We start from the raw sequence: 20,755 nt of genomic DNA, 5'->3' as shown, positions 1-20,755 counted from the left end.
GCAATTGACATTCATTTCACAATTTTATTTAATATCTTGTGTCTTATCTGTGAATTGGAATATATATATTGTATATATATAATATACAAATAAGAGTGCCGATATTCTAATTTTGAACGAATGTCGTCTAATAAAATACCCAATATATATAAGGGCATCTGATTGAAATTCTTTAAAAACATTTGAATTGATGTCCTGTTTAACTGTAGTTCGAGTCTTCTGATTTCTCTCTTTAAACTGTGTACGACTGCAATGTTATTTGAAGTCATTTCGCATTTTCAGTCGTTGGTTTGGCAAATTAAAGCGACGCTTCGCTTCACCCAGTGGGAGGCTTTAACTTGAGTATTGAGCAGCAGAGGAACCACATAGTTTGTGGAATGTCCTGTGGTGGAGAGTGTGCCTCTGCGCTCGGCCGTTTTGTATAACGGACAGCGATAGCGCGAACCCTCGGTAACTTCCAAAAGGGTTAGAGGTCGGAAATATATCGCCGGCATTACATACATCAAAATCTTAGGCAGCTGCTCGGCCAACGAATTCTGCTCCCAGTGCCAACGAGCGCCCTCCAAGAACAATCCATTGCAATAGATACCATCTTCTGGTGGCGTGCTTTTCGATTCTACTTTTAGCACATCATAATCAAAGGTCAGCGTATCAATGGGTATTTTATATTTTCGTGCAAAGTTTTGCATTGCGCCCGTTAGGAAGGCCTGGGTGAAGAAGAATCCGGATAGCCAGAAGGTTGGCGGTTTGCCCACACGATGCCACTGATGTAACCAATTGAGACGCTTGTACAGATCCTGCACATAGGAGCCGAGCGGCTTGAGGCATGGATAGGATTTACCCATCCACTTGGTGGGTATGCGATTGTATTTCATGGCAATCATTACGTTTTCCAAATCGGGCGTCATCACAATGATACCTTTAATGGCCATGGCCAAATCGCGACAGGAGGCGCGAATCTCCTTCTGCAGCTTTAGGAAACGTTCCATTTCTTGAACGACAACCGTATTCATTGACTCATTGTAATCCACAGGATATTTCTCTGCTGCTGCCTCGATATCCATGTCTGGAGGCATTTCAGTCTCAATCTGCTTAATCGTATCGAGAATCATTTGCTCGGCACTAACGCCACCGCCAGCGCTGCCCGCTGCCTCGCTGCCCAGCAGCAGAATCATCGAATCCAACAGCGTTTTGGTTGTCTGCAAATCACGCGTAATGCCCGAGTTTGCGTGCAAACCGTATACTTCCGGTGGCGCCAATGAAGGCACAGCTTCATCTAGATAACGCAATATCTCCCGATGCTCCGTTTTTCGTGGCAATATATACCGATCATCCGCAGCAAAGCGGAACTTATTATCATTGACCACATTGGCATTACAGAAGTCCGCGAGTATTGTAACAATACAACGTCTGTCCCAGTTATCTGTCACGCGTCCGCCATAGTTGCACTCGCTGGTCAGATAGGAGATGGCATCGTACGGAACGTGCTCGTACTGGTTGAGTAGCATCTGAAAGGGATCGAAGAAATATACATGAATACGAATGAATTGATACCGATTTTGATAAACTATTTACACTGAGCTGCAGCACAGAGATTTGCAAATCGGACTCATTGAATCCGTAGGGTATATTCCAGCCTAAGGGACCATATTTACGACGCTCCTGCACGACCGCATGGAAGAAGCAAATTCCAAATAGCAGACGCGTGAAAGCTCGATCCTGCTTAGCACAGCCCGTATAGAACTCTGGATCGTTAATGGGCTCCGAGTTGTACGACCGGGTGAGATTCTCTTTCAAACCCGTTGGCGGTTCATTAGTCATCTTAACGCCATTCTGGAGGATCGTTACGGGAAACTGCGGCGTCGGATAGGCAGTCAACCAAATACGAAAGTTTGCTGAAAGCGGAAACATTTAGATTAACTCCCACATTCATTAACATTTAAGGGCAGCTCACCTTGCGTATTAAATGTATCCATGTTCTCCCACAGGAACTCTAGTGTGGGCATCCATGACGCAGCCAAATGACAGTTCTGCAAGCAGACCCAGTAGCCCATATCCTGGGCATTCTTAATCAAAGCCGTGGCAATGGGTCCCTGACCCTGGCCCAGCGAAATGCTTTGGAAAGTCTCCTCCTGGCCCATTTTCTCAGCGAAGGCCAGCAGAGAGCCCAGGGGATCGGCGCCTGGGGACAAGATGAAGACTAACGGAGTTAGGGCCGTCGAGTCCGCATACGACTTGGAAATGTCAAATTCAGGCGGCGTGACATATTGTTCCCCAATTGTATTCGCTATGAAAAGTCGAACAGCTAGGAAAACGGAATCCGGGCGAAGTGCTTTGAGTATAATGATCTTCTCAAAGGCCGTGGTCTTATCCTGCCAGGGTTGGGGCAACGGCTGCAGCTCGGGCGACACATGGTCATAGATCGCTTGCCAAGCTGGCAGATTTTTACGGAACGACGCGACAATGCCATTCAACTCTTTCAGCTCCTCCAATCGCAGCACATTTAACCAAACTATATCAGTTATCCACTCGGGATCCGGATTCGGTGGTATATTGGTCGACTCCTTGGCATTGGTCAGCAGATGTGCCAAGTGTCGCATCTCCACCTGCCCTGTGCCCAGCAGAATTCGTGCTGTCAATATAAACGAGAAGAGCAGCTTGTCCTTCTCGAAGATGGAGCGACAGACGTTGTTGTACAAGTTTTTGGTGAAGCCATCGACCAGGAATTTAATGCGACGCGGCAGCTCCTTCGACTTGTTCGCCGTCTCAATGGAGTACATGTAGAGATTGATATACCAATTGAGTGAAAACTGATACATCGGATCGATGTTGGGCAAGTCCGTAATGGAGTAATACAGTATGGAAGAGTGGACCGCAACGGGCTTGTAGTTCAAGCGGAATGCCTCGATCTTTGCGGATGTTTCCTTGGCGGCTTCCTGCTTCTCGGTGATGTCCTTCGATAGAGTTTTCGAATCGGCCAAGATTACGATGGCCGCCTCGTTCTCCAATATGTCGCCCTCGCTGCTAGTCAGCGTCTTCAAGATCATATTCTCGGCATCGCGCAGCGCTCCCTTATTGGCGGCCGCCTCGGTGGTGAGCATGATGCGCAATTCCTGCAGATCGGGTCGCTCCTTGGCCACCACAATGCTCAGCAGCTGATCCATTAAAGCATTTTGTGTCAAGGCGAAATTGATGACAGTCACCTTATTGAATGTCTCAGGCAGAAAGTGGGGATTACGCAAATTGCAGGTCATATAGAGGCGGAAATTCGGAGAGACCGGCACTACGTTCTCTCCCAAGCTGATGTGCTTGACGCCGCCCTGGAGGAAAGTTTGCTTCATTAAGATGGGATCTAGCGGCACCTCCAGCTCCTCTTGCACATTCTCAATGATCACCGGCGAGCCATATTCCAAGGCCTCGGCAATGACCTTCATGTAGTTGCTCTGATTGAACTTGACACAATTCAATCGATTCTTCCTCTCCATATTCTTCAGCCAATTGTTCGCCTGCCCTTGGGGGTCAATGAACAAGCTGTAGCGGCTGGAATTGGCCGATATGATGGCATTCTCACTGGAGAACTCATCGTTGGGCAGCCCGTCCAGCTGCCAATTCTGTATGGTGACCTCCAGGCCCAGCACGGCCGAGATCGAATACTTCTTCGAACAGGGTATATTCAGTGAGGTGCACTTCTTGAACCAATCGCTCACACAGCTTGAGCGGTATTGCAAATTGACGGCCGATAGGTAGGCAATGATGCCACAGGAGATAAGCACGTCGCCTGGCAAATGATCATACAGATCCTGGAGGTCATCTGCGGCGCTATTCCAACGGGACTTTTCGCCGCCTAGGCCGCCAATCAATGCCTCAGCTCGGATCAGCTTGTTCCGGCAATTCTCGGCGTGTTGCTCTGTGTTTTGCATCTCCTCATTTGCCTTGTCCAATTCGATGTTGAGCTGCGCCACTTTCTCCTCCAAGGCAGCGGCCATGGCGCGCTTCTCGGCCAGAAAGTCCATCGTATCGGCATACTCCTTCTCAGCCGCGGCGAGCTTGGCTTTCTTGGGTGCCACCACCTTAGCCACATTGTCGTACAGATCCATGGCTATGACCCATTGGCACAAGCCTTTGGCGGCGCTGGATGCCTTGGCCACAATGTGCGGCTGGAAATCCTTGTGGGGTATGAACTCCTTGCGTATGCGCTTCATTACCTCAACGGGTATATTGTCCTTGTCGAACTCCTTGAGTGCAGGCAGGAAGTTCATGTCGCCTAGGATACGCTTGCTGGGACCCCAGAAATCGTTGACCATCTTGCCAGTGGCCGGATCGGGTATTCTCTCCGCCGGCAGACCCTTCATTACACAAACGGCTGCCATGACGAGCTTTATAACTGGCGGCGGATTCTTCATGGACTTCACCAATGTTATGTCAGCTGGCTTCAGGGTATTCAAGGCGGCCAGAGCATCCTCCAGCACTGGTATAGCTTTGGCCAAATCCTTTTCGCACTCACCCTTGAGCACCTGGGCCGCTGCTGCCTGCACGGAGGCCACCTCCTCGTCCTGTTTCACCTGCTCCGCGGCGGCGCTAGCAGCAAGCGTCTCCTTGTTTATTTCCAACATCATTTTGCGTGACGCCTCCGCCAGGGCCACCAGCTTGGGCTGCAGTGCACCCAAGTCCCGTTGCATAATGGAAATGGCAGCAGCGGCGGCAGCCAAGGTGTCCAGGCCACCAATATAGCGCATCTTAGCCTGCATCGTCTCGCCCTGCTTGCGTGCAATTAGGGTCTGGAACGATCGGATGAGCTCAATGAAGGACGCATTGGTCTGATAGATATGTCGGCCAGACATCTGACAGAAATCGCGTGTGACCCGCGCCGCCGTCGTATGGAAATACTGACAGGTATCCATGATGGCCAGCTTGATTTCCTCCGATGGCACATTCACATCCACCAGCGACATTTTGGCAATCATCTGCAGGGCTTCCTCGGGCCAGCTGTCATACCAATCGATGGTGCAGCAATTCACCAGCGAGGGATACAAACGGACTCGCGTCCGCAGAGCATCCCCAATGGGCGAGAAGCTGAGCACGATGTGCAGCTTCTGCTTGCAGCGGTTCACAAAGAAGGAAAACACCTGCAGGGCGGAGACATCGATGTTGCGATTGCCTCCTTGGGCGGCCAGACGGGCCATCTCGATTACCTCCTGCTTCTCGTCGATGGGGAAAATGTTGGGCACCTCGCCCTGATTCAACAAACAGTCAATGTCCTGCAGAAAAAGCTCCATCTTAATTTGATTCTCTGTGATGAGAAATGTCGTATGCTTGTTCATGCCGCCCGCCTCCTTCAGTATGGCCTTGATGTCATCGTGCCACTCGTTGGCGCCATAGTTCTTCGTTATCTCCGGCTGGAAGAACGATGTCTGCACCATATTGGTGGCCAGCTTGGTGAGCGACTGTCTGCCCGAGCCGCCCAGCCCAATCAGCAAGGCGCTCGCACCTTGAATCGAGATGATGCGACAGATGCGGTTCAGATGCTGCAAAGCAAAGGTGAACAATGTGACGTCCATCTTGGAGCGACGTGTGGAGTTGTAGTCCTCCAGGCTCGTCTCGGCTATCTTGTAGAAGACTTCCATGCTAGGCACTTCCTCGTAGCGTCTCTCATCCGGTTCACTGTCCTCGTCGAAGTAGACGCCAAACAAAACCGTATTCGCCCTCTCCATGGTAAATTCGGGTTCCTCTTCCTGTGTGGGTGGGAAAATGTTAGATTAATCATATCATCTCGGATCAAATTATCGTATATATCATTTAGATCCACTCACCGTACAGTACTTGTCAAAGACTGTCTCCACTTTGTCTTTGAAATTGGCCTTGAGGCATTCGTTGAGCTTGTCGAACATCCATTTGCGGTCGGTATCGTCGACCAGGCGATCGTAGAAGACGCGCATTGCCTCATGATACCAGACCCTAACCAGCATCTTCTTGTCATTCACGGACTCCTTGCGCACCAGCGTGCAGCCGGTGACAACCCGGGAAATATCACGCAAATTAAATATGTAATGGGATTTAGCGGGCGTCGCACGTATCTCGGATTGCACGCTCTTGTAGATGCTCTGAGTGGCGCTGATAATTTGATTGGTTAGCACGAACACATCCTGGCCATGGCCAGAGCGCCGAAAGCCACACAAAGCCACATTGAGAAAGATGCGGAACATGGTATCGTCGCTGAATGTGTTGATCGAAAATACATTGAAGTGGTTCAGGAAGCGTGGGTAGACATCCTGGCGACTGCCACCAGGCAGGCCACAGGCAGTTATTATTAATACATTGTGGATGAAGATCTTGGAGCTATCCTTCAGATCGTAGACATGGCCATAGTCAAAGAACTGACGCAGCAATTCCAAAGGCGGCTGGGCGCCATATACCTCCTTCACCGGCATATTCATGTCGTCCACAAAGAGCACGCTCTGCATGCCCTTGGGTGGGCCATAGATGCCTCGTTTCCACTTCTGCAGCTTGGCTATGATCTGCTCTTGCGTCTGATTTGCCGTAATCATGACGGTGAATGTTATGAAGCCCGTTTCGTAAAGCTCGGGATTTAGCTTATTCATCAGATAGTTTTGTATGTAGACGCTTTTGCCCGTGCCCGTGGGTCCGATGAGCAGCATTCGCTTCTTATGCTGCACGTGCAGCTTGAGCAGATGCAAATAGCGGGCTGTGTCCACGGTGGGCACAATGACGCCTATTTTCGTCTCCTCAATGTCCATGCGCTTGGCCATCTCGGGGAAGTAGCGCCAATTGCCACGCTGCTTGAACACAAACACATAGTCCACGATTAGGCCATCTATAGGAGGCGTAATTTCCATTTTGCCCATTCCAGGGGGCTCGTTCTCGTAGAGCTGATGGGAGGCAAAGTTGGAATTAGTATAAGAAAAATCTGATAGAGCTTATAACTGCTCACTTTTCGTAGAAACACATCGAATTTCTCGCGTGAATTGATATCCAATACACCTCCGACGCCCCAGACCAAGCTGTAAAGCATTGCTGCTTGTATATAGCTCTCCATATATTTGTCATAGTCCTCCGGATTCTCTTCAATGGCTTCGTCGAGCAGCATATCAATCAGGTCAAATGTGGTTAGCATGCAGTTGAATTCGCCTGGCTTCACGAACTGACTGCAGAAGCGTCTTACAAAGGTCATGCACTGCAATGGAGAATGAAAGGAATCAATCAATGCGACTGAAGGGAATCAGATATGATTTCGAATATAATCTTACTGGCATCAACAGCCACGACAACATATCCAGCATGTATTTCGTATTCTCCTTGTCCGCCCAGCGTGGATCGGCTTTCTTTAGCCAGGTATTTGCAAAGGCGCGCCAGCCCAAGGTCGATGCCTCCATATAGATCATTCCACATCGGGAGACCGTGGCTGGTGAGGCTTGAGCCAGATCCATGACCTCAAACACCATGGACATTTCATTGGACATTGTGATCACTTCACCGCTGGTCAGGCACAATTTCTTATTATCGTCCAGCACTGTGTTCATGTTCTCAATCCAAACAGCATCAACGGGACCATCGAAGACAACCTATAGAAGAGGGATGGAACGAAGAAATTTAAGTTCTCTTTTTTACCGATTCCATATTTTATCTTTTACTTACCCATTTTCTGTCTGGCGTGGGTGTCATTGCAAAATCTCGAAAGATTTTGGCCACCAGTCCATCGGTCCATTCATAGGATATGGGATCAAAGGAGCCGTATAGCTGATTCATGGTTATTGACTTTGGATTCATAATGCCCATCTGCACGTGCTGGTAGTAGGGGCTCTTGGACGGCGCCTTAATCTTGAGCGCTGATAGCACTTTGGCCAGCACCTGAAGCGTCTTTGATTTGCCCGCGAGGGGCTCGCCGACCAGCATGAAACCGTGTCGCACAATGATCATCTCATACGTTTGAATGACTTTGAGCAGAAAGCTGGGCGCTGGCTCCAAAATCTCCTCCTTGCAGACACGCTTGAATTCTTCCTCCATGAGAGTGTAATCAATGTGAGGAAGCTTAATGCCGGGAAAGATGTCCGAGATGATGCCCTCAAACAGCGGCACATCAAAGGACAAAAACTTTGGTAAATTCACATCCATCAAGCTGCGCAGCAGTAAAATATCCTCCACCTCATCGGGAAATTGTTTCTTTATATTACCACAGGCGGAGAGCACCGTTTTCACAGCTCTCATGCCGTAATCGTAGTGATTCTGACTGGACAGCTGCTCCGAGCAGAGACGATAAGTGGTCACGATCTTGACAGCCAGCTTACGTGCATCCACAAAGCCATAGGAGTACAAGGAGATCTCGCCAATCATAGCATAATCGGGCACCATCATGGCAACCGAACGGAAAAGTACTTTCAAATTGTCCGGCAGCTCGGAACGACCCGCATAGCCGGGATTCATGGTAATGCAGACGTAGCAGGCGGGATTCAAAGTCAACTCGGTTCCTTCAAACATAAACTTGACCGCATTCTGACGCACCGCCTGAATGATAAGCAGAATCTGTTGGGCAACCACGGAAAGCACCTCCAGTTCTATTCGATTGAACTCGTCAAAGCAAGCCCAGGCACCGCAGGAGGCCAAGCCCTTAAAGAACTTGCCCATGGCCTTGTAGTCCAGGCCGTCGGAGCAGTTAAAGACTTTACATTGCACAGCGAGAGCCTTAGCTAAATCTTTGGTGGTCTCTGTTTTGCCGGTACCGGCGGGTCCTTCGGGTGCTCCATTCAAATGCAGCTGATAGGCGCCCACCAGGGTGCGGTAACAGCGATCGGTGAGCGGCGTGATGACCAGACGATCCGAATTGCCCAGATATTCGTTGGCAAAGGGTACCGTGGCATTGATAATTCGCACCAGCATCGTTGCATCCTCCCAGTAGTAACGCATCTGGGCCAGCCACTGGAAGTCGTACTCGCTGCTGATCTTAAGTCGGATCAGCTCCTCGGTGACATCCTTGGCGTGCACATCGATGACAATCAAAGATTTAATAGTGATACGATTCAGATTGCTTATAACAGGCGAACGCACTAACGTGACAATATCATTCAGCTCCTTAGTTAATTCCTGGAAATACTGATTCATTACGGCCTGATTACCGCCATAGCTGCGACGCAGACAGCTATGCATCTTGGAGGCCCAATAGACCTGGGAGACAGCCAAGACCACCATCTGGGGCCACGCGCACACCCATTCATTACGCTTCACAGTCGGATAGTGATTGAAGGAGAGCTCCGATTGGTAGCGCACGGCCTTTAGCATCTCCTCCTCGACACCGACGAGCCATTTCTCCACACTTCCACCAGCTGCAGCTGTTGAGATCTGCTCTATGAAGGCGATGTGCTCCTTATCGCTGCTGATCATGGCCAAAACATTTTTGGCCGAATCGAATTCCAGTATATTAATGCCCTCGAAACATTTGCTCAAATGCGGCTGAACGCGCAGAGGATCTTTTGTCTCTGACAAAATTTCAAGCATTTCATCGTTGGCTAAGAAAAAGAAGCGCGGAAAATATAATCGTTTCTTTTCCAAATAGTTACTAACACCTGTTGATATATCCTCCAACAGTTCGTTGGCCTTCTGCAACGACTCAAGTAGACCAGAAACTGGCGCCGTTTCCATAACCAAAGGATTCCTGAGCACTAGGCCCATATTGCGCATATATGTCTGTTCGACTGTAACGAAGAGTCGACCCTCCTCGGGCATCTGGGCAACAATGTCCTTGGAGGAGAATATGGGCAATAGATATAAGAAGTTCACCTGCACCTTGCCCCACTGATCAAGTGTTTCATTCACTCGCATAATTTTCTCATACCAAGCACGGACTTCTTCCTCGCAGGGCTTCATAAAAGCTGAGCCTCGCATGGTCAAAGTTTTCAGTATGTGATCATCCAATAACGCCTGTATGTCATCCAAGCTGGAGAGGATTGTGACACCTGTCTCTTTGTAGGGCCCCACGGGAAACACCTTGTTTTCCCACTCCTTAATCATGATCTGCAGATTGTTCCACAATTGCAATTCCTTATTGGCGCTAATGCTGATTATTTCAAACTGATCCAGTATGGGATCCAAGCCGGAGTTGAGAATCTTACGAAGCGTTGTTCCTGCATCTGGCGTAATATCAAATCCAGCGATGTCCGACATTTCCTTCCAGTGACGCTTACGCAGCGCCGGATTACACAAAGTATTCACAATGAAAACACCAATGCTGAAGTCCTTAATGGACTTTATCATTGAAGCACAAAGGCGTATGGGTACAGGATGCTTCTCCGGATCGGGATCCTCAGTTTGACCCTATAAATAAAGATGTCTATTTATCTAATGCTGCAATATATTGTCTGCCTTGCGAAAGTTACCTTAAATTTGCAAACCGGATTCTCAACCATATCTTGTTTAATCTTGACGCGATAATACTTTTGATTCCTCTGAAACTCCTTTAGATAATCTTCTGTTGTGGTCTCGACAAACTTTGGCTCCAAATATTCGAAAGGCCCATCCGTCCATACGCTCAAATAACGCTGCCATTCAATACATAGTCTACAGAGAATAAACATATTTAAATAAACATATTTCATGTACGTTGCTTTAGACTTACTTCATTAGCTCGGCAAATGGATAGACGAAGGTTTTGATGATCTCTAGAGTTGGATATTCCGTTTGATTGACTTTGAACAGTTTTTCCTCTTTGTTGATCCAGGCCACATAGTCATCAAAGGTTTTCAGCTGATCTATGAAGTTTTGCAGTATGATATAGGACTCTCGAAACTTGTCCGGTCTGCTCATATCATCGATTATGCCTAACTTGGGCACCATTTCCAAAATATCAGAGTTTAGCTTCTTCACCACCTCTTGCAAATGCTCCTCGAACATGAATTTATATTGCTCCTGCTGTGAGGCATTATAATCACAAATCTCGTTAATGTCCTTGATCCAGTTGATAGTCCTGATGGTCAAATCGAAGTGGTACTTCGACATCTGGGTAAGCTCCACGATGTTGGTGCCCACCTGCAGGCAATATTGAATACGATCCGTAAGCTCAGCCAGCTTCTGCATCTTCACATAGATCATATATTCCGCACTCTCGAGCAGCTCCTCTGTGGATTTGGGTATCAGCAGTGCCTTCTCCTTGATCTTCTCGAACTCCACGCAGATCTCCTCTTCTGCACGAATATGTTCGCTTATTATGATTGCAGTAATATTCGATATTAGACTCTCGGCCAGAGTGCGCAATGATTGGATTAAGGGTTCGTTGTCAATGACTGCAACTTCGAAATAGTCGGTCGCTGGCTCACTGCGTAGCATATTTATGTATTCATAATAGCCTTCGATGCGTGCAAAGTATTCTTCGAATTCGTGCGGCTCTTCCAGAAATTTGGTAAGCTCGTCCCGCACCTCGGAAGAGTATAGACCTCGATATTTCTCCCGGTAGCCATTCACATACTCTGTGATTTCTGTGTAAGTGCAACAGATAATCTTTTGCGCCTTTTTGATGACATCCTTGACGGTGTTCTCGTTCATCTCAATCTTAAGGTAGTCGTTGACCTGTGCATAGGTCGTCAAGGTGTCCACTTGCGGCTGAAGGGCTTCCATGCGATAGCCCACCATTGAGATTTCGGTGATAATCTCACCAAAATTGGACTGAATATTGGCCAAACTAGGTTTTATGTCCAGACCATCCTTCACATCGTTCCATACCAGGGACACGCGAAAGACGGGCATAGTACGCGGACTACTACAGATGCGATAGAGTTCCTCAAAGGTACGCATCTTCATTTGGTTTACCTCGCGGTTCATCAGACCTTCCAGGCCGCCCCAGGCTCGCTTCCACATATTGAAAGGCATCACACGCTTGCGTAGCATGCGCTTAAGCACAGCCACCAAACGGGTATACCAATTCCAGCGTAGAAATGTGTTCACCTTATCCAACTGATTCTGTATATACTTCCGGTAAAATTTGGTAGACAGCGCCTCCTTTCCACCGAGACCCACCTGCTGCTGCTGAGCGCCCATGCTGCTCACATATTGAAAATTGCACGTGAATTGAGGTAGATCCGCTACGGAGATGCTGAGTATAACGCGCATCGGCGGCTGCAGGATAAGTAATTTCGCTGCGATCTTACGACGATTCTCTAGATAGACTTTGTAGTTCGCTGAGCGTCCTGGTAGATTGGAAAGGAAATCGGCATGAGGTAAATCGAACTTGGATGGATCTTCGTCAGCAAACTCGGGATGCTGCAATATGTTCTTCATGCTATAGATTTTCATTAGCCGATCGTATTCGCCATGCACATCAGCCATGTACGACTTAACCAACTCGGGATACTTGTTTTTCAGTCGTTCCTGTGCAAAGCTTAAGATCTTGGCCTCCGTTTTACGCAGCATGCGCGGCACAACAATTTTACGCACCTCGCGCCGTAAATTGTCAATGTAGTGCGCCTGTGGCAGCGGTCGCATCTCGGGCTCCGGTTTCCACGGTTTTTTCGCCAACTTCACTTTAATATCCGCAGCCCGTTGCTTGAGGAACACATAGTGACGGCGCTCGTGCACCTCGGAGAGCCGAAAGGTGAGCAGAGGATTCTTCATATATGGCTCATCATCGTATTTCGTGATGTCCGAGGACGGGCGATGCATGTGCTCCAATTTACGGCTATACATGATGCAGGCCGGCTAACTATAAATTCCCGTTATGCTGCAACTGCTGCTCATGTGAAAAATATATGTTTGAGCGTTGCAAAGAAACCTGCAACGACTTAACTCTTGATTCGTACGTCCTGTTAAGCGTTACTAAGGCAACTTGAATACACACATATATATATATATATATATATATATATATATATATTAACAAATATTTACATATGTGTATTCTGTGTATTTCTTTTTTTGTCATTCCTTACAAGTTGTCAACACCTGCTGAAACACGTAAGCAGCCATGGTGAAATTTCCATTCTGCATGCCATGCATCCAGTCATTCCAATTAGAATTCCGTTTTGAAATTTCCCGATAACATTATTGATATTCTTATCGGTTCCAGTCCGATTGGCTATTTGAAAGATCCGTTTCGCATGTTTGTGTGTGTTTTGCTTTTATTTAATTTGCCGATATCGCTATCGGATCCAATTCGATTGCAAATGACATTACAGATCAGATTAACAATTTTTGTTTTAAGCAACAATAATTACAATAATAATTATTAATATATACACATAAATATATATATTTATGTATGTATAACACTTGTTAAATTGCCTTCAAATATACAATATTCTAAAAAGAGAACCCCGAATTGTTCATCAAAAAACAGCCTTAACTTTATGCAGATGTCAATAGATGTAAATGAGTGTGTGTTTGAGGAGGAGAATTAGAGTGTTTACTGTTATCTGGGTTCTTTATAAGCATAAGAAATAGCTTAAGGGCGAGGGTGGGCCGTAAAAGTTATACAATTGAATATTTCACAATACATATTTTTTAGTTATGAGCGTTTTGAACAATAGATTCATATAAAAGAAATTGCACATGTTTTGTTTTTTTTTTTCTGTAGGTACATTTAAGCGTTTTCATATCTTATTTTCATAATAATTATATAATGCATGGATACATGTATGTTTTATATATGCTGCATGTTTAGGTATATCATAACAGTATGTAACATATTACATAAAGCTGCTAACCCATTAAACAGATAGATGGGACATCTAAAACAAATTTTATCAACAAAAATAATTTTGAACGAACGAAGCCCTGAACTCTTTTATCTCACACTCAAACAAGAAAGAGGGTATGGCTGTATGTGCCTCTAGAGTAAGCAGAGATTGAATATCCTGCTCAAACTCACTAGACTTATGGCTCTCAGCAGATATCATTTCCGAATGGAGGGAGCCAATCAAATACGATATTCAGTTTGTCCCATTTAAATGTTGTATGGATAGTGATATATGTATGTATGTAACTTAAGGGGCAACAAAACAAAACAATTGCAATAATGATTGGTTGCAGTTGATTCTAATTAGTCATTGGTCGTTAAAGGGTTAACATTCGACGACGCTCTATGTAGATTATATATCAATTGCTTGCACTTGTTATCTTTCAAATTGCAGCACATAATCCTTCAGCGGACCCGGCAAATTCAAACGATTTATGTTCTGCGCCAGCTTGCGGTTCATCGCCTCGTAAATGGCCATGCGTGCCAGCTGCTTAAGACTGCGAGGCCTTCGATAGAGCGTGGAGATGAGGGCAATTAGTTGTTCGGTCTTTTTGTTGGGCACTTGGGCAACGTAGAAATTGTGCAAAGACTTGAGGCAATTGTAGAGCGGATCATGCTCCATGGTTAGATAGAAGAGATGAATGATGCGCGTGAATGTCAGCTGCGGATCGTTGAGTATAAATTCTTTTTTCGTTATCAGTATAATATAGTAGAAAAGCAGATAGCGTGAATTTGTGCGAAACGAATTGCGAAACGTATTGTCGCCCAGTGCAGCAGCTGCGGCGCCTCCACCACCCGCCCCACCTGCTGCTCCACCTCCAGCAGCGCCGGCACCAGGACCAGCTCCAGCGCCACCAAGTGCTTCGCCATAGCTGGCAATTTCGCTGGAAAAAATCGCAATGCCCGGCGTTGTTTTGCTGCTCAGCACAATATTTGGGTCGGCTCCATATTGAATGAGCGTTAGGGTTAATTCATAGATGCATTCCATATCCTGGCAAGTGCGCACGTTCTGGACCATATCCATAACGGCCTGCAGAATGTGCTGATATGTTTTGTTGCAGTCCAAGCCGTGCTGCAGCAGCAGCAGCAATATATTCTTGATAAAATCAAAGTTTGTGCGTTTCTGTGCATCACAGTTAAGCGTAAAATTCTCACTGACCGTAAAGACCAGCACGTGCAAAGGCTTCAAATTGGCTCTATACGAGCAATTGGGATTTGCGCCATGTTGTAACAAGATGCGAATGCAATTCAAATAGCAGACCTAAAAAGTAAGCGAAGCTATATAATCATGCTGTGTGTGGACCGGGAAGGCGTAAAAACTTACCTTCATCGAATGCGTAAAGTGATGTAGGTGATCTTTGTTAATCAAAGGCACCAACAGCACCATTATGGGCACTGAACCATCACGGCCCACAATGTTTGGATCACCTACAGTGAGAGTATTGAAAATTATAACATTGTTGATCATTTAGTAGTTTCACTACTTACCATCTTCTCTGATTAGCATATTGAGCAGCTCGTAGCAAACCTCCCAATCACGTAAATGGCGAAATACACATGCCATGGCGCTGTTGCCTGCCTGATTGATTGAGGGCTTAGCGCCACTCTGCAACAAAAATCTTACCAAATGCAATACATCCCATTTGCTCCATTTATCATAACCATAGCGTGCCTCCTCTAAAGCGTAGCGTACAATCAATGCGTGCAGAGGCGTGTTGCCCAACGAGTCGGGCGCATTTATTAACTCCTTGCATCCCCGATCAAGCAAAATACGCAATGTGGCCTGCGTATCCTCGGCCGATTTGCGAGCGGCAAATATGACTGCAATAGAGAAGTGATTATTAAATAATAGTTTGATAAAGGTTTAGTGAGTTGATCTTAAGACGCACCAACATGTAGCAGGGTCATTTGCTGGGTGCAGGTTCGCACTGTGGTTATTGCACCATGTTGTATAAGCAGTTCGAGAAAGCGTCCATCATGGAGCACAGCATGGTGTATGGGATAATATTCATCCATGATCAGATTTATCTCCTCGGAGCGTGTCACCACAAGCTGTTGCACACAATTCCAAGCGCCACGCTCACAGGCCAAGTGAAGCAGGGGTTTCTTAGCCCTAAATGGTATCCAAGGCTCCTCCATCTTTTGCGTCATCATGCTTAGCACATTATATTGATCGCCTAAAATAAGGAAACAGCTTAGAGATTAATTACTGACATTATTCATTTATGTATCTACCGTCGATAGCATAGCAGAGGGCATTCTGTAACTTCGTATTTAGCCTTTCGCTCACATCGTCAACATTGCTATGCCACTTCCCGCTCTCCTCGCAGTTGTGCGAATGTGCGCCGGGAAAACACATTCGTGTATCGGCATCAATGCGAGCTCCATGCCTCAGCAACAGCTCCACACATTCTTCGTAGCCACGGAGCGTGGCAATGTGCAATGGCAGGGAGCAGGGTGCTCGATTGACGTCAGGTCGATGGCGATGGAGCAGCCATTTGGTGAGATCGATGTGATTGAGTCCAACGCTGCGCTGCAGTATATTGTAGCCGCAGTCGTCGTGTATGACCAGGATATTTTCATTTTTGGGTATCTGTATTAGCAGGCTCTCTAGAGTTTGCAGTGAGATTTTTGGATTGGCACGCAGTATTTCGAAAAGCGTTTGAATTTTCTCCTCTGTCGCCTTGGAGACTTTATGGCCATCACGATGTGAGAGCAATGCCGAGCCCGAACGAAACACTTGGCTCACCGAGCCGCCCATATCTCTCAGTCGCCTCTGTCCAGCCAGCCAGCTAGCCAGACGGGAGTCTCACAAATTGAGATTCGGAATTGGAGCTATGTGTAAAAAATCAATACAGAGAAAGAGCGTACATGCATTCACTCTAATCAACACTTGGCACTACACACGCGCAGCATTAGACTTTGCCATTCGTAGTTGAACATGTTGCCTGCGATCTTATTGATCGAAAACATTGTTTAAATGCATTTAATAAGCGTTTTATTGCAAACACCCAAAACTTTTTCTACGCTGCAAATTGTAAACGAGTTGATCTGATTCTCAGCTGGTCGTCGATTGCCATCGATTCGTCTATCCATGTACCAGGGCTCCATTGCAGGCGCATCGAAGGGATACTATCGATCCCATAGAGCGTTCATCGCTCACCATTGACCATCTCTAATTGCATTGTGTTTTGTTGGCGCGCAAACGCTGGATGTGCTATAAAAGTTAAGTAAATAAACAATTCAATATGGCCAATCGTTTAAGCTGTGCCTACGAGAACTTGAGCAGCTCATACCTGCTGACAACCACCGATTATCAAAAGCAGTTTTGCCATTTGTACACTCACCGCTTGGCAGAAATGACGCGGCTGCTGACGCCGCTTGCTCTAAAGGAATGGGGCACACAGGTGCCCATAATGAAGTTGTGCGAGCTGCGAGGCGAGCAGAACGTGCAGTGCATCATCATTGGAACCATATACAAGCATCAAGCTCACAAGCCAAGTATATTGCGTGACATCTCCGAGGAGAATCAGCTGGCTCCACAGCCGCAAAGACAAAATTACTCTGAGCCGGAGGACAAGCTTATTCTAGAGGATGAACTTCAGCGAGTGCGGCTGCAGGGCGGCGAATTTTTAGAGTCCCACAAGTTGGCCACAGGCATTGTTTGTGCTGTTAAGGGTGATACAGACAGTGAGGGATTCTTTAATGTGGAAAAGATACTCTTCCTGGAGAGCGGGCCACAAAAGCCGCTGACTGTAAAGCTTAACAGCAAATTGATTCTAATCTCTGGCTTGGATCAATTGCAGTCCCATAACTTTGTAGATGCCTTGAATATGTTTCAATACTGGCTGAGTGGATGCTTTGACAATAAGTCTGAAGCCCAGTCGCAAGTGCGACTCATTGTCGCGGGCAACTCGGTGCGAAGCTCGGCTATGGCCCATGTGCCGACCCTACAAGTGGCGCGGCATCAAGCGAATGCAAATGATACTGTCCAAGCAATTAGCCAACTGGATAGCTGGTTTGCTTCGTGGGCAAAAGCTATTCACGTGGACGTGATGCCTGGAGCTTACGATCCGGCAAATTTTATGCTGCCGCAGCAACCCTTTCACAAGTGCATGTTCCCCCTGGCCGCCCAGTTGTCATCGTTTCAATCTGTGACAAATCCTTATATCTGTCGACTGGATAGCGCTCTTGTAGTGGGAACTGCTGGTCAGAACATCGCCGATTTACTAAGGAGTACTGCGCTGGACTCCTCACTCGAAGCTCTTCGCTGCACGCTTAAATGGGGTCACGTAGCTCCCACTGCACCAGACACCTTGGCCTGCTACCCGTACATAAGCAGCGATCCATTCATAATGAAGGAATGTCCACACGTTTACTTTGCGGGTAACTGTGAAAAGTTTGAAACGGATTTGCATGTCGGCTCCGGGGGGAAGCGAACGCGGCTCGTCTGCTTACCAAGCTTCTCGAAAACACAGAGCGTTGCCGTAATAGATTTGGCCACTCTCGATTGCCGCCAAATCAAATTTAGTGTAGAAACAGAATAGCTATATCAATAAATATCAAAATTTCATCAATTTATTCGAACTATAACTACGTTTACAATTAATGCACAACTGGTCCCAGTGGCTCGCCTTTGATGTTTGCCAAATCCAGCCGGGAATCGATGGTGTCATCTATCAGTCCAATAACAGCGATGTTGTCGCCACGAATTATGTGAAGGCCCAGCACAATTTGCTCAATGCCTGACGTCGTTGAGAAAACGCGCTCATGGCATTCGTCGATGATGATATTTATTGTCTGGTCAAAGCCTTTCAGAGTCCCTATGAAGTTGCGTCCATCTGCCGTGATAATGGAGACCGTGTGGTTGATGTAGGACTCCAAGCCAGACATTTTGTCAGCTCTTAAAGCGAACTTCTCAAATTGTTTAAATAAAAGCAACGCGAATGTTCGTCCTCGCAAAACGTTTGGAACTGCTATCGAGCCTCAGAAAAAACTTAATATATCGACTGCTATCGAAGCAGCTGTTTTTCTACAACTGCAAGCGATGTTTTGACCAACTGGTAAATATTTCTTCCGATATTTGTAATGAACGATGAAAAATGTACTATCGTTCGCCGATCAGCTGTTCGGTATTCGCCTTATGGTCATGTAATCGAAGAGGCACATTATTTTGCTTATTAAAAAGTTAAAATTAAGACTTAAAAATGCTACGCCGCCTTACGCTAATCAGTGCCAAGCAACTGACCCGCTCACAGTCGACTTCGACACCAGGCGCCAAGGAAAAATGGGATCTGTATGCTGGTATTCTAGTCGAACGGTTACCCGTGATATCCAAGACATTAAATCCATTGGAGCGTCAATTTCAAGACCTTTTGTCTCAAGTGGAGTACGAGAACAGTCTTAAATCTGATTTCGAGCTAAAGCATGAGCGTGATTTGGTGCAGAAGGAGCTCATAAAGCAGGGTAAAGTGCAAGTGGATCTTGACGATTCGATGGCCAAGCAAACAGCCCAAGATCTGAAAGATGCATACAAGGAGGAGCTGAAGAAATTTCAAGCCGCCCCGCGTACCACGGCCGATGATGCTGCCAATAAGCTTACTTCCACAGATCGTTGCCTAGAGGACACGCTCTATTTAGTTGTCAAACAAAAGCTTGGGGAGCAAGAGCACTTCGTGCTACCGCAGGGACTGCGCAAAGATGGCGAATCTATGCGACAGACGGCGGAGCGTGTGCTGAGCGAACGCTGTGGCAAAGATCTGCAAGTACTCTTCTATGGCAATGCACCGGTTGGCTTCCACAAATATAAATATCCGAGCAAACAGCGATCGGAAAGCGTTGGAGCCAAAATATTCTTCTATCGCGCATCGGTGCGAGCCGGCAATGTGAATGTGGAGCAGCAAGCTATCCCATACGAATGGCTGCCCAAGGAAACGCTAAACAAAAAACTGAATAACGCCTATGCGGAAAGCATAAACAAATTCTTGATATAAGTTATATTAATACATGTATGTACGGAGGTGGTCTAAAAAAAAAAAAAATAATAATAAAGATAGACAACATAAAAAGTTATTTAATTGTATACATTTCTCTGCAATAAACTGTAATCAAACTCTTCAGACCATCCATTTGTTCACTTCCTTTCCCAAATAGTTAAATAAAAATGTTTTTCTTATAAACTTAATAAATTGTTTACATATTTGATTAGTTTTTTACATTCGAAACTTGAATTTTATTTTTATTTTTGTATTTGTTTTAATAAGATGTTTGCAGTAAAACAGTTAATATATTTTTAGACATCCAACAATATATTTTATTTCCAAAATTTTGTTTAATATTTTGCATATATTTTCTCAATATTTTTTTATGTATCAAACTGTAAAAACGACCTTGAAAAATTAATTTTTTACTACTTCAATGCAATTATAGTTGTTTTCAAAACTGTAATTCATTTTTCAAAAATAAAAACACATTTCTTTTTAACATTTTTAGACATGCAGCAATATATTTTTATTTGCAAATTTATTTCAAGTGTAAATAGAGGCAAATAGTAATATATATTTTTTTAAATAAATATTTTCGTTTTGTATATATTTTTGTTTTGTTTTGCATATTTTACTACTTGCATTTCGTATAAGTTGCCGATCATAGAAACTGAAAGTATGTTGTTATTGGTTTTTGGTATTATAAGTTGTGATAAACACTTAGCCAATATTTGGATAGTTATATTGCAAGCGAAGCTTTTAGATTATGACATTTTATTGCATACGATTTCACATTTAAGAGCATTTTGTAAATATGTTTACTGAGACTAAGTATTCTTTATGTCAAAGAGTTCAAGATATTTTTTAGGTTTTTTGTTTTTGGGCTATATAAAGACAAATACATAAATGCAAAAGCTACCAATATATAAAGTTCTATAGCTGTCAGCTATGTGTAGAAAGTATAAATGATTATTGTTATATAGCTTATGTCAGCTTCTGTTCATGTTTTTTGGGTTCATTGTGTCATTTTTACTTAAAT

At 45.6% G+C, this 20,755-nt stretch overlaps 5 protein-coding genes across 5 annotated transcripts; 2 read left to right on the top strand and 3 right to left on the bottom strand.

Moving 5' to 3' along the window:
- Nucleotides 1-10: 10 nt before the first annotated feature.
- Dhc62B (Dynein heavy chain at 62B) lies at nt 11-12,880 on the bottom strand. The gene is made up of 9 exons (XM_018101763.3): nt 10,625-12,880; nt 10,386-10,566; nt 7,654-10,323; nt 7,266-7,580; nt 6,950-7,192; nt 5,811-6,887; nt 1,955-5,732; nt 1,576-1,895; nt 11-1,508 (listed from the first exon to the last, which is right to left on the bottom strand). Exons 1-9 carry the CDS (start codon nt 12,682-12,684, stop codon nt 279-281), a joined length of 11,874 nt encoding a protein of 3,957 aa, XP_017957252.1. The 5' UTR covers nt 12,685-12,880; the 3' UTR covers nt 11-278.
- Nucleotides 12,881-13,548: 668 nt separating this feature from the next.
- On the bottom strand, nt 13,549-16,808 carry LOC108651851 (uncharacterized). Its single transcript, XM_018101762.3, has 5 exons — nt 15,968-16,808; nt 15,622-15,909; nt 15,221-15,553; nt 15,057-15,160; nt 13,549-14,993 (listed from the first exon to the last, which is right to left on the bottom strand). The coding sequence occupies exons 1-5, from the start codon at nt 16,491-16,493 to the stop codon at nt 14,109-14,111; spliced, it is 2,136 nt and encodes a 711-aa protein (XP_017957251.1). The 5' UTR covers nt 16,494-16,808; the 3' UTR covers nt 13,549-14,108.
- A 74-nt stretch (nt 16,809-16,882) lies between these two features.
- Nucleotides 16,883-18,313, top strand: PolD2 (DNA polymerase delta subunit 2). The gene has a single exon (XM_018102704.3). It carries the CDS (start codon nt 16,981-16,983, stop codon nt 18,277-18,279), a length of 1,299 nt encoding a protein of 432 aa, XP_017958193.1. The 5' UTR covers nt 16,883-16,980; the 3' UTR covers nt 18,280-18,313.
- LOC108652505 (U6 snRNA-associated Sm-like protein LSm8) lies at nt 18,289-18,745 on the bottom strand. The gene has a single exon (XM_018102705.3). The coding sequence runs from the start codon at nt 18,623-18,625 to the stop codon at nt 18,338-18,340; it is 288 nt and encodes a 95-aa protein (XP_017958194.1). The 5' UTR covers nt 18,626-18,745; the 3' UTR covers nt 18,289-18,337.
- An 88-nt stretch (nt 18,746-18,833) lies between these two features.
- On the top strand, nt 18,834-19,920 carry mRpL46 (mitochondrial ribosomal protein L46). Its single transcript, XM_018102739.3, has one exon. It carries the CDS (start codon nt 18,940-18,942, stop codon nt 19,723-19,725), a length of 786 nt encoding a protein of 261 aa, XP_017958228.1. The 5' UTR covers nt 18,834-18,939; the 3' UTR covers nt 19,726-19,920.
- Nucleotides 19,921-20,755: the final 835 nt, after the last annotated feature.

Source organism: Drosophila navojoa, chromosome 4, assembly GCF_054131105.1.
Source record: "Drosophila navojoa isolate 15081-1374.11 chromosome 4, UAZ_NAV_1.0, whole genome shotgun sequence".
In the NCBI taxonomy this organism is placed as follows: domain Eukaryota; kingdom Metazoa; phylum Arthropoda; class Insecta; order Diptera; family Drosophilidae; genus Drosophila; species Drosophila navojoa.
The sequence above is the reverse complement of the archived record's forward strand: the minus strand, read 5'-3'. Positions and strand labels throughout refer to the sequence as shown.